The sequence below is a fragment of the Cydia pomonella genome, chromosome 4 (assembly GCF_033807575.1).
Source record: "Cydia pomonella isolate Wapato2018A chromosome 4, ilCydPomo1, whole genome shotgun sequence".
NCBI lineage: Eukaryota > Metazoa > Arthropoda > Insecta > Lepidoptera > Tortricidae > Cydia > Cydia pomonella.
Window position 1 is genome coordinate 7427514 of NC_084706.1, and position 13960 is coordinate 7441473.

Here is a 13960-nt window from a genome sequence, read left to right on the forward strand (position 1 = left end):
GTGTTCTGATTTTAAAATTTGTTAAAGTTTTAAGTCCATTATGGGACGGGAAGACCTTGGCCCGATTCCCAGTGCATCTCGCGCGCGACAATCAGCAGCGTGAGCAATAATCGAGTTCGCGACTTCGCGTCATAACAACGCTCCGTTCCAACACGAATTTCGTTAAATGAATGTTGTAATCGATGCTTTTTATCTAGTTTTCATTAAATAAACTCTATGACAACGAGTATTTATTGTGACAACATTTGAAGTAATGTTCATGTTCTGTGATCTTTATATTTTGATTTTGATGTAGGTATCAAAACGTTTTTTACTTCTAAGTATAAACAGGGGGCCTACTGCGAAATCCGAAATTCGCAAATTGCGGGGATCTTTCTCTTTTACTCTCACTAAGACGTAATTAGAGTGACAGAAAAAAATGCCCGCAATTAACGAATTTCGATTTTCGCGGTCATAGCCCAGTACATGTAGGCATTCTGACGGAGCACGTCACGTCACGCGAACAATTTCAAAACTGCCAATAACAGGCGAGGCGGTCAGATGCCGGCTCGGCTAGCTCTGCATCTGCACCTACTTTGCAGTGGAAAAGTGTGTACTGTGTAGTGCCACTATAACCGTAAGTTATGGGCTATAACCGCGAAAATCGAAGTTCGTCAAATGCGGGCATTTATCTCTATCGCTCTAAATACGTCTCAGTAAGAGTAAAAGCGAAAGATCCCCACAATTTGCGAATTTCGATTTTCGCGGTAGGCCCCAGGTTAGTCACTGTGCAAAGTTAACTTGATCCGACTTAAACTGAGACTTTTACTAGATTGGAAAGAATATGAACTTTAAACTAATTCTATTATATGAATATAACAAAAAAAGTAGGAAGCGGTGGTGGTCGAGTGGATATGACGTCCGACTTTCAATCCGGGGGTCACGGGTTCAAATCCTGGCTCGTACCAATGAGTTTTTCGGAACTTATATACGAAATATCATTGGATATTTACCACTAGCTTTTCGGTGAAGGAAACATCGTGAGGAAACCTCCATACATCTGCGAAAAATTCAAAGGAGTATGTGAAGTCCCCAATCCGCATTGGGCTAGCATGGGGACTATAGCCCGAGCCCTATGAGCTAGCATGGGGACTATAGCCCGAGCCCCATGATAGGAGGCCTGTGCCCAGCAGTGGGATGTATATAGGCTGAATTATTATTATTATAAAAAAACCCGGCCAAATGCGAGGCGGACTCGCGCACCGAGGGTTCCGTACAAACCTGTAGGTATATATTATTATATGATGTAACTAAAATTTATGGCTTTCGCAATTTTTCCTTTATCTATGCTATAAAATGTTGCTTCGTACCAAATTTCAAGATCCTCAGTTCACGGGAAGTACCCTGTAGGTATTGATTCCCCTGCGAGTGTCGAAAATTTGCGGCATAAACGGCTGTATCTTTTGATTGCGTTGGCTTAGAAAATTGATTTTTTCACAGCTCTAAGGGACAGTAGACCTGAGTATTTGATATAAATTCCAGCTTGATACCTCCACGCATTCCTGAGAAAAAAAGGTCTTGACAGACAGACAGACGGACAGACGGACGGACGGAGAACAAAGTGATCCTATAAGGGTTCCGTTTTTTCCTTTCGAGATACGGAATCCTAAAAAGAGTAAATTTAAACTAATTTCTTCCAGCATCATTCACCTACTATTAAATAATGAATAATGACATTGCTATTGTCAGTGTAGTGATTAGAACGCAGAAGCAATAACATATGATACTCGTACAATGTTTGTTTAAGACGTTTGAAGTCTGACAAAACTAGTGCATGGGTGTCATAATACCTAACTGAATTATTAAACTGTCAAGAACCAGAATCACGAATTTGTCTCAGACTTTACACAACTAATACAAATAATACAATTAAATAATCTTGGCTTGTTAGTGCCCGGACCGCGTTAGATTATGTTATGGCCGACAGGCCGACCTAAGTTTTACGTGTTTAACCCATTCAGCGCTAATCACATGTTGTAGTTTTGCCTCTACGAAACAGTTCCATGCCATATTATGCCCATGTTATCGGCTACGACGTAGCGCTACGACCGTAGCTCAGGGCTGAATATTATGCTAAGACGAAAGTGGAGGACCCGTACGAAATCGAAAATTATTGAAAATATTTTAAAAGAGTTAGGAGCATTAAGAAATTTGTATGAAATCTGTTTTCCGCTCCTATTTTTACAATATTCCAAAAATCGAAAAAAGTCAAACGTAGGGGCATAGCTATGGTTAATGTACATCAAGTTATGTAAAAATATTTTCCATAATGTAAATATCCAGAGAGGAAAATGGGGACTACAATTGTATGGAGAAGCGGCCGTCCTCTTTGCGCTGCGGTAATAATGTCCTATAATATTTATTTATTTAGCTAAGTTATACCCACTTACTTATATAGTTTAGTTTCAATGTTGTATACACCTACTATTGAGGATCATATTTGTTCTTTAAAATAGCTTATTTTAATAAAGTCCTTGATTGCTGCATAAAGCTCACTTTTCATCTTCATTTCTTTTAAGTGCACTATAAGTACTTGTAAACATCACAAAAATAAATGCACTTTAAAAGCTTTGACTCATGCAATATTCATAAAAGCTTGTTCATGGGAAAATGGAGTATCAAAGCTTTTGTTTATTCGAGCACTTAGGTGTCCAATCAATCGGATTAATAACATACACCTACAAGCTACAAGCTTTTAGTCTATCAAATATATCGGTTAGCTATTTTTTGCTTTTAAATTCGTCCCTGTTGCGAGTTAATATATATGTATTTATGATTTCCGGTTAAATATGTGCAATGTATTCAATCAATCAACCAAATGCCGGAATGTAACGCAAATCGCATTAAATTATAGGTCAGGTGAGAAGAGGCCCTCGGTCAGGAATTGTAATCGTACTCGTAAGATCTGATAAATTGTGCCACCGATGTGCTCTCCAAATTTCTTAAGAAGTTGGCCTGCCTTGTTTGCTTGCAGCTTGCTGAAAGCTTACCGTAATTTTTGTATTTTCTCAGATTTCACAGGCCGATACTTAAAACCCGTTCATACTTCACCCTTCCATTGAACCGGTTGCAGCAAGCATTGGAACTACGAGTATCGTAGAAAAAGTGAACAGTGTAACGGTCTATTAGTTCAAGAATATTAACCCCAATATGGGCAATCAGGAGAAATAATTCGTGTAGTCGTGCCGTACAGATTAGCTCAGATGATTATGATTTTGAAAATTGGTACAATTATACTTTGTGGTTTCCAGGTGAACATACTAAAAATCCTCGAGGGTGGGGATTGTGTTGAGGGTGTTGGAGGGGGATGAAGATACCTTTGTTCAGATTTTTGCTCATATCTTCAATATCTGTACAAATACCATTATAATTACTTCAGACAAAAGTTTTACCATAATATTTCCTACAAATTTGGTTAGTTTATATTTACCCTATACTGTTCACATCACATCTGTGGGATGGTTCAGCAAAATACCAGCTTGAGGCGCTCGAGTCAGTCGAGAGGAGAGCCAAGAGAATTATTAATGATGACGATCTGACGAATGTTCGACTCCAAAGTCTGGAGCATCGTCGCAATGTTGCCAGCCTAACGATCTTTTACAGGATACATTTCGGAGAGTGTGCCGAGGAACTGCACAACCTTATTCCTCCGTCCCCATTTCACCATCGGACTACCAGACAATCGGCACTCTGGCATCGCTTCATGGTAGGTATTCCACAAATACACACGAAGCGTTTTGCTTCAACATTCCTTATGCGAACTGCCAAGGAGTGGAATGCCCTGCCCGAGTCAATGTTTCCGCACGAGTACAATCTGGGTCTCTTCAAGGCTAGGGTAAATAGGTATCTCATAGGTAAGCGTGCTCCACCGTAGACCGCATCATCACTTACCATCAGGTGTGATCGTAGTCAAACGCCAAGATAGGCATCTTTATATTAAAAAAAAACCTACATTCAATACTTTAGGAGCTACAGGGTGTTTAAGTTAACAAAGAGACAAAAATAGACGATTTAAGAAAACGTCGGTTTTTCGTAATTGTAGTCCTGTAGCGCCTAAAGTATTGATCGTAGAGTAAAAGTAAATTAACCAAATTTCTAGAAAATTTCATGATAAAACTTCTGTCTGAAGTAATTATAGTGGTATTTGTGCAGATATTCAAAATATGAGCAAAAATCTGAAAAAAAAGTACCTTCAACCCCCACCCTCGAGGACTTTTAATCAGGAGACCACAAAAACTACACGAGTTATTTCTCTTGAGCTATATGGATTTTAATTTTCTTGAGCTGTATGGATTGAAGTTTGAGTGGACAATGAGACTAGGTTATTGCAAAGACGTCCGGGCACGTCCGTTTGTATTTTGATTATTATGCCTATTTTAGTGTCGTACTATCTCCCATAGTAATTAAGAAATTCAAAAAACGATCAGCATTTCAACCTCTGACCATTGGTAACGGTTGCCGTAGATGTAGCACCTGAGAATATAATCAGAATGTATGTACACCTACCTACATATAAAAAGCGGCCAAGTGCGAGTCGGACTCGCCCAAGAAGGGTTCCTTTATGACGTATTAAAAAAAACTACTTAAACTACTAGATCTCGTTCAACATTTTACCACTTTGGACACACATTTTACCACTTTGGTAGTGTCTCTCGCGCAAACTATTCACTTTAGAAAAAAATTATATTAGGAACCTAAATATCATTTTTGAAGACCTATCCATAGATACCCCACACGAATGGGTTTGACGAAAAAAATTTTTTTTTTTAATTTTATGACGTATTAAAAAAAACTACTCACTAGATCTCGTTCAAACCAATTTTCGTTAGAAGTTTGCATCGTAATGTATATCATATATTTTTTTTAGATTTTTCATTCTGTTATTTTAGAAGTTACAGGGGGGGGGGACACACTTTTTTTCACTTTGGGAGGTTCTCTCGCGCAAACTATTCAGTTTAGAAAAAAATGATATTAGAAACCTTAATATCATTTTTGAAGACCTATCCATAGATACCCCACATGTATGGGTATGTTGAAAAAAAAAAAAATTTTTTAATTTCATGACGTATTAAAAAAAAACTACTCACTAGATCTCGTTCAAACCAATTTTCGGTGGAAGTTTACATGGCAATGTATATCATATATTTTTTTTAAATTTTTCATTCTGTTATTTTAGAAGTTACGGGGGGGGGGACACACTTTTTTTCACTTTGGAAGGTTCTCTCGCGCAAACTATTCAGTTTAGAAAAAAATGATATTAGAAACCTTAATATCATTTTTGAAGACCTATCCATAGATACCCCACATGTATGGGTATGTTGAAAAAAAAAATTTTTTTTTAATTTCATGACGTATTAAAAAAAAACTACTCACTAGATCTCGTTCAAACCAATTTTCGGTGGAAGTTTACATGGCAATGTATATCATATATTTTTTTTAGATTTTTCATTCTGTTATTTTAGAAGTTACAGGGGGGGGGGACACACATTTTACCACTTTGGAAGTGTCTCTCGCGCAAACTATTTATTTTAGAAAAAAATGATATTAGAAACCTCAATATCATTTTTGAAGACCTATCCATAGATACCCCACACGTATGGGTTTGATGAAAAAAGATTTTTTGAGTTTCAGTTCTAAGTATGGGGAACCCCCAAAATTTATTGTTTTTTTTCTATTTTTGTGTGAAAATCTTAATGCGGTTCATAGAATACATCCACTTACTAAGTTTGAACAGTACAGCTCTTATAGTTTCGGAAAAAAGTGGCTGTGACAGAATCGGACAGACAGACGGACATGACGAATCTATAAGGGTTCCGTTTTTTGCCATTTGGCTACGGAACCCTAAAAAGCAGGTAAGGATGTACATAAGTAGTTGAATTAAAGGAATTTCTAAAAACCATTTCTACGGAGATGATCTTGATCAATTACATAAGTTTATATAACTACAATTATTAACTCTAATTAATAATTTCCGCTGAAATTGGTATCAGATTGGCTATTAATGTAAGATTTCTGATAAATTTCAAATAGCGTTGTAAGTTTCAGCCAATTTCGATAAATGAGTTCTAATAATTCTGTCTTAGGCCAAAGGTTACATTATACGTAAATATATGATTTATGCTCAAACAACTTAAAGAATGTTAAAAACACAATTTCTCATCAACGCTTGTTTTCCGAATTGCGTTAATTTAATTCAAAATGGTACATTCATTATTTGGAATAATGAATATTTGGAATATGTTATCCATTATGCCAATTTATATCACAGTCCAATTAGACTCCCAGCAACGTTTGCCTATTAAAAATTAAACTTGATCTGGCTTCCATATTATTATTTTATGTACCTATTTATGCATGTTTATTGATAATAGTAGTGTTTAGATAGTGTCTTTTATCTCTCTGTACTGATTTTCTTTTCCTCACCAATTGTGGGTTTCTGTTTGGCCCAATGGTTGACTGGTAGAGAATGCATTTAGGCATTAAGTCCGCCATTTGTACTTTTTTGTATTGTGCAATAAAGGTTAAATAAATAAATCCATAAAAAATAGGTAAATTATTTCTCAAAAAACAGTTAAAATAAAATAGAAATACTTGGGCGTAACAAAAGTGGGCCTGATACTTACTCACCACAATAAATAAGCAAAATGTACCGACTTTTAAACGCTAAGCGGAATGTCAAATCAAACTAACTTATTACCTTTTTCGTAGCATACAAATACATAATCCAAATAAAAGGGCCTAACTAATATGTTATCGATTATGAGAAAAACTATATCACACACCTATCTTGGAACAAGTTGTATAAGTTTTATAGGTTTTTGTTAGGCCTCTTATTTACCTTGTCAAGATCTATATATCACGTTGTCCTAATGCAGCTGTAATTACTAGGTAGGTACATGCAATTTACACTGGTATGACATTTATCTTCCTACGACAACATGTTACTGCAGCGCGAATCTTCATACCTTCGTGTTAAGTATACCTACATGTGAAAAGTTACGAAGCAAGACATCATCATGGAAAACACCGTGTTGTACTTACTTGATACAATTATTAATGACGGTGTTACGTAAGCAAAAAGTTCCCAAAAGTAGTAAGTAAATACAACTTATATAAAACATTTAAACTGGGGTAACGAGAGTATATTTAAGTGATTAAAAAAAAGGTTTCTCAAACGTGTTGAAGTCATTAATATGTATCAATAATCCAATTCATTATAATTAATGTTTTTAATAAGTACTTAAACATGAGACTCTCAAGAGTTTCAAGTTCAAAAGCGAGTGTTTATATCCTTTTTTTGAGTAAAAAAGGTAATAATTTAAGTCCGGGCCGTATTAGGATATATTTTCAGCAATTTAGTTGTATTTAAAATCCTTGAAACTTATAAAAGAGATGAAATACTTACATCGGAATGTATATAAACATCCAAAGCTGTGTTGTTCGCGTCTGGTAGAGATGCCTCGGTGGCATCCGCCATCGCGCTAAGTCGTCTGACGTACGCTATTTGAGTGCCAGCTGGACCAAGGTGCTTGAAGACATTGCAGCTCCGATCCCTCGGGCTCCAAACGTCTCAAGACTCATCAAATCCACTCACTATTAAAATTCATCAGTTCAAAAGTATCAAAAATTGACATAATTTAGCAAGGTAACGAGCAATTCCTGCTCAATTGCTCAAGAAAAAAAATAGAGAAAAACATTTAAATGTACATTAAATTGGAAAACATATAACGAAGGATCGCGCAGATGTCAAGTTCCCCCATCGACCGAACACTGAATGAACATCTAGGTCAATATCAAGCCTTCTCCCGCCCCGCGCCCCTGCGGGACCCTTCGGGGAAAACGCTCTCCGACAAATTTCCCGTGCAAACTTCGCAGTGCTCCCGAGTGTGTGCACACCGAGCCGCTGCCCAACTCTCACTGTCGTCGCTACAAAGCGTACCTATTAAAATCACGCAGTACCAACTGCACGACAACCCAGACGCAATCGCACTAGGATGATTCCAGGATAGATGGCTCATTTTAATTTCTACTAGTAGCAGGACTGTGGAAGTAAAACTCCACTACATAACAGCAAGCGCTCCCCCCGCAAGCCTCAGTGCCTCTGGGAACATAAGCCCAAGTGCATGCGTTTCGTCCATGAGTGCCAAAACTTTCCGCGGCTATTCAAAGAGCATGAAAATAATATTTTGAAATATTTGTTATCGAATAACTTTTGACTCCTTATAACTCCTGTCTTTTATTAATTGATTTGGGTACACTGAAGCTTAATGGATCAAAATATTTTGCTTATATTATATTATTACTTTGTTTTTTATTGAAAAGAGCATCTATCCTCTGCTAAAAGTATAGTTGCCCCGTTTTCGAACCGCCATAGAGGCTCTAAGGGCATCTATACTTAACATGTTTCAAATCATTATTATGTTTCAGAAGGACAAAATGGCTTGTAAGAGAACACGTGGAATACCATCTAAAACACTTGGACAACGTTTACAAAATATTTTATATAAAAGACTGATGACTTTTAATTTTGCTTGTTTGTATTTCCAGGAGCATCTATCCTCTAGCCCATTTTTGCGACGTTTCGTCGCTCCCCCACGGTAGGTATCGCATTTATAAGAGGTCAATAAATGTACGATTTATATAAAATCTACAACTTATATCAAAACAAGTACAGTAAAATAATAGATAAAGACTCATAGTTATCATACGTATAGGACACTTTGCTATAAAAATGATGAATTATTGAGTTATTAAGCTATTTCAAAAGCCTGGGGTCTGCTTGGCGACTTATCCCAAGAATTAGCGTAGGCACTAGTTTTTACGAAAACGACTGCCATCTGACCTTCCAACCCAGAGGGAAAACTAGGCCTTATTGGAATTAGTCCGGTTTCCTCACGATGTTTTCCATCACCGAAAAGCGACTGATAAATATCAAATGATCTTTCGTACATAAGTTCCGAAAAACTCATTGGTTCGAGCCGGACTACAAACAACCTAGACACCGGGTAATATTTACACGGAAGTGGGATGGGTGGAAAGGTGAAGGTATCTACTATCGGTTGTATACAGTGTCATTGACCACATAGTTCGCTGTGGCTGACCTATTAAAGTTTGCCGTAAACGAATATCAGCAGATTATTTCAATCCAGTCCAAATCAGCTGAAATATAAATTACCTACTGAATGTTTAACGCTTATTCAATTAAAGTTTTGTAGGTAAAATCTACTCTGATGACGTGTTTAAAATGTTGCACGCACACAGACCTTAATGAACACACAACACACTGTTACGAATCATACATCAAAATTGTATTAAGGACCAGAGGGCCTACCACGAACACAAGGTTCATTTTGGGTCCATTCCTGTTTTTGGATTATATAAATGATTTGCCATGTATAGTAGAAAACCTTTAAATTGTAACAGGTGTCACAGATAGTCCCCTATGCCGAGGATGCATGGATACAGAAGAAACAGCCTAGCCTAGGCGCCAGTCGTCGAGTTGCGGAAAATCGCCCGTATTACAAGTACAAGTGCTCTGCGCTTTGCTACGTCGGGCGGGGCCTGCTTCCCCTCCAAGCCTCCGGCTTTTTACATAGACTCTAGGGGTAGGACAGACAAGACCACGTGGATAGTGGGGTGCTCCGATTCGGATTTTGGTTAGTTATATTTTTAAGTCTAAGTGCAGTCACGTTCACGTATTGCCCATTTCAAAGTCGTAATTTCGATATAATCGGGATTATGAAAATCGATCTTATGAAAGTCGGAAAAACATATTTCGGAATATTTGGGTGTTCCCGTTTTAAACAACACAGACATTTGAGAAAAAAATACTTGCTATTAAGAGGTAGACATTTGGCAGACATTATCTTCCATATACAATTGCCAACCCCTTAGAATATATTTATTTATGAAAAATAAATTTACAAAAAAAAGCACTTAATATAATTAAAATATAAAATAAAAGTGTATCACTCTTATTTGACCACCCTGCATATTATATATAAACTAAAAATAATAATATACACCCTAATACCCTAGCCTGAGATATGAATATTTCATAAATTCCTTTTGCAGTTTTATTATTGAAATATTATGTACTTAGTACTTACATAAGCAGGAACTATTAATTAGAAACCCTGCTGGTTTTGCTTGCTCATATCCAATAAAATTCCCGCAGCATATTGTTTAGTACCGTTGCGTAGTTACCGCACTAGAGCAGTAAAGTAGCAACATGTGTACTGTAATGTTTTTTCCTCCTCCTTTTTGGAATGGATAATATGGAGTCTTTTTCAAGAAATGAGTGTAGACGTGTTGACGGCTGTCTTAATAGTTCTCAACTTGTCGTAATCAAAGCTTATTAGCTTATAACAGATTATTTTTTAAATTGCGAATTATTTGGAAGAGCTCGTGGCTTCCTCGCACAACGTATCAGTATTGCGATACAACTCCGATAGCATCCTTGGTACAGTGCCTGAAGGGCCTATTTTAGATTTAAGCTAGTTATAGTAATCCTCCGTATATATCCATTATGTATATTATTATTGCTGGCGGCCAGCAGGCGCGTGCTCTGCTATGCATTAGCGTTATCGTCGGAGCAAGCTTCCTCATCGGCGCCGCGTTAAATTTAATTAAGAGGGGTGTTTGGCTCTTCAATTTTATTATAGGTATTTTAGTATACTTATACAGATTTTGACGAAGTGTATATTTTATTTTATTTTATTGTAAACTTATGAAAATAGTAACAATAATTGCCTCGAAATCTGAAATTATGTGTTCCGCTCCTCTCTTACTTTTGTACCGGGCGGGCGTAAAAAATATAAAAAAAAATTTAGATAATAAGTTTTTATAAATACTTTCCACAAAAATTATTTTAAACGTGATCAATTGAGACTTTAATAAGTTTTTCCAAAAAACTTCTCTTCATATTAAAAGGACGTACCTAAATGTATACCTACGATTTTTTTTAATAAGGTTGTTCTGTAGAATATCCGACCACTAATGAAAGTGTATTAGGTAAATAACCTTTTTATACCTATGTATGTACATAATCATTTAAAATTCCATAATCCTCACTCGTGACCTTCGCCTGCAATTATTTATATCAACCATACCAAAATTATTATGAACAGGTTACTCGCGTAATTTTAGTCGAAATATCGTAGGACGCTAATCCGATTAAAATTACGTCAGTAGGTAACCTGTTTATGATACGTATTTTAATATTTTCGAGCCTCACGGGAGTTTTATCGCTAAAATTGATATCGCCCGTTTTTTACAGTAGGCACGTATTTTTACTGCAGCCAATAGGTATTTTAAATTACTGGGTAGCCTTCTCAGGAAAGGAAAAATCATTTCGCAGGAACTGAATAAGCTCAAGATCTTGAGGTCTTTCTATCTAATCTCGTTCAGGGGTTTCATTGAATATCGGATTAGGAGCCAGATTGGTGCCTATCCGGGCGTCCAAGTCGGGATGACAATGAAATTGCCAATTAAACTGACAATTCCACACATAAACCATTGCAGCTATGGCCCTAAAACAGCATTACCGCATTTTTTGATCTGAAGTCCGACTCACGCTTATTGACTATAGAATTCTAATATATAGCTTTTCCTGGCATTTATAATTAAGAATAAGAATAAGAATAAGAATAATATTTATTTCAAGAATTTGGCATTACAAGACCAGCAGTACATTGATCCCCACACTAGGCTCAGCCTGTCACGTGGGAATCTCAGAGAAGTATCGAAATGGTACGGTTCTCATTTTAACAGAATACATTATTGTTAAAGCTAAATTAAATAAGATTTTTTTAATTATATGACTAACTATCAAACTAAGCACAAAAACAGTTAAAAAGGTCTCAGTAAGTTGTATGTAAGTGAAAGTGTTTATGTGAGGGTATGTGTGTATATATGTGAGTATGTATGTATGAATATGTGCGTGTGTATAACTACGAAATGTGAGAGAAAACAAAATAAAAGAAAAGTAGCTGTAGAAGTTATAATTAAAGAACTATAATCCCCACTAATACATATAAGAACAACATAGTTAGGTAGGGTACATTTTCAAAAAAATATTAAAAATATACGTATATTGCTTCATAAAATCGAATAGTAGAGGGCTAAAAGTATATACCGGGATTTTTTAATTTTTTTTGCCTTAAATAAAAAAAGACATATTTTTAGTGGGGTTCCCCTTCTATATTCAAGAGTTTTTGATTTCGTACCGCCCTAATGTTAGTCTTGTGATCCAAAGACCGACATATACGGATTTTGATACGGATGTATAACGTAAATTACTGATGGGTCAAACTCTTGCACTAAACTCTATGGTGGGTAGACAAGTCTGTATTCTAGTTTGACACTAACTGCCACTGTCTGTCATAAACTCAAACCTGACTTACGTGCGTTTCGATACTAGTCTGGCTAATGAAATATTACACAATATTTTGGGGGGAAATTCAAAAAATCTTGTGCTGGTCACACTTTGTGTGGTAGGAATTATAGTTTTAATACTGGAAAATATTGATTTTCTGTGCACACGTAAGGTACCTAAGGAAATAAGTTAATATATGTTGACGTGCACTCAAAGTCAACTCACGTAATTTGTACCTCTATGTAAAGTACAAAGACATGTATAGACATGTTTCGCCAAGATAATTTTTTTTTACTAGCCTATTTGTGTGTCCCACTGCTGGGCAAAGGCCTCCCCTCTCGCTTTCCAATCCTCCCTGTGCTGAGCAAGATCCCGCCAATCCGCTGAAACGCATCGAAGCCGTTCCGCCATCTCTTTCTCGGTCTGCTTCTGCCACAATATTTTTATATATTTTATATTTTTATATCAATTTATTACTGACCAGTCATTCCACAGATTTCTTCTAAATATTAGTTTTCAGTAACTCGTTACGTTCCAATGTTTTGATTTTATTGATATTTTTCTGAACTTTTAGTTTCTCCGTTTCTTTACACACTTGTCCTGTTCATGAGATTCAGGTATTAATAAATTCACGTACTTAATCAAAGTTACAGGTAAATGTTAGAACTAGTACTTAAACTACTTAAAGTATCAAAATATTAATAGAGCACCTACCTACTAAATTGTTTACGACTTGTAAACATAGCAGGTTTTCGTTATACAACGCTTCACGTCGACTTCGCACATTATCGTAATTATTTATGAGCTTAAATAATAGTTTGCGGACCTCACTCGGTATAGTCATTATTAATATTATTTAAAATAAACCGCGAACAATTTGAATGAATGACATAAATTGACAGACTTTTAGCTTTTTTTTTTAAATCATAGACAATTGGTAATACAACATGAAAATATCTGTCATCAATATTTGGCTTGCCAGACTCTATTAAAAATATCACAGTATCATTTATTATCTATCTGGGGGCACGGCCGTGCCCCCGCCAAGACGAAACAAAGGGCAAAAGGCAGTGCCTATCTTTTCTCGGCACGTTTCGTCGTATTTTCGGACCCTCGTAGTTTCGGTTTGAACAACGCTAGAGAGCTGGAATTTTTAAGGTACTATGTAGTCAGTAGACTTATCAAAAATACCAAGTTTTATTAGGCTATCTATTATACTTTAGATTTTATAGATACCTTAATTTTCACTGTCCGAGCCATATGAAATTCGTGTTATAGAAAAGATAGACTACTTCCTGAAGTCTTAGAAGGCTGAAATTTGGCATGTAGAAACGGGTCTGTATTCTAACACATGTGGTCATGAGAAATCTGTAACTTTCACCCTGCAACTCCCTAAAATGGGGATACCTTAAAATACCTACAAACCTGAAAACATTGGTTCCTGAAGTCCTAGAATCGTGAAATTTTGTGTGCTAATAAAAAAACAACAATAATAAATACAAAAAATATTTAAAGTGTTGATTTGAACCTGGTTCACGTAAAGCA

The 13960-nt window shown here is 36.2% G+C and overlaps 1 protein-coding gene across 1 annotated transcript in view; it reads right to left on the reverse strand.

Annotated features, from left to right (window-relative positions):
- LOC133516963 (sodium- and chloride-dependent glycine transporter 1-like) overlaps window positions 1-8468 on the reverse strand; it is a 43812-nt gene extending 35344 nt beyond the window's left edge. Inside the window, exon 1 of the mRNA XM_061850037.1 lies at window positions 7445-8468. Coding sequence (XP_061706021.1) covers window positions 7445-7516 — 72 coding nt within the window. The 5' untranslated portion in view covers window positions 7517-8468. The remainder of the gene's footprint in view (window positions 1-7444) is intronic.
- Between the last annotated feature and the right edge of the window lie 5492 nt (window positions 8469-13960).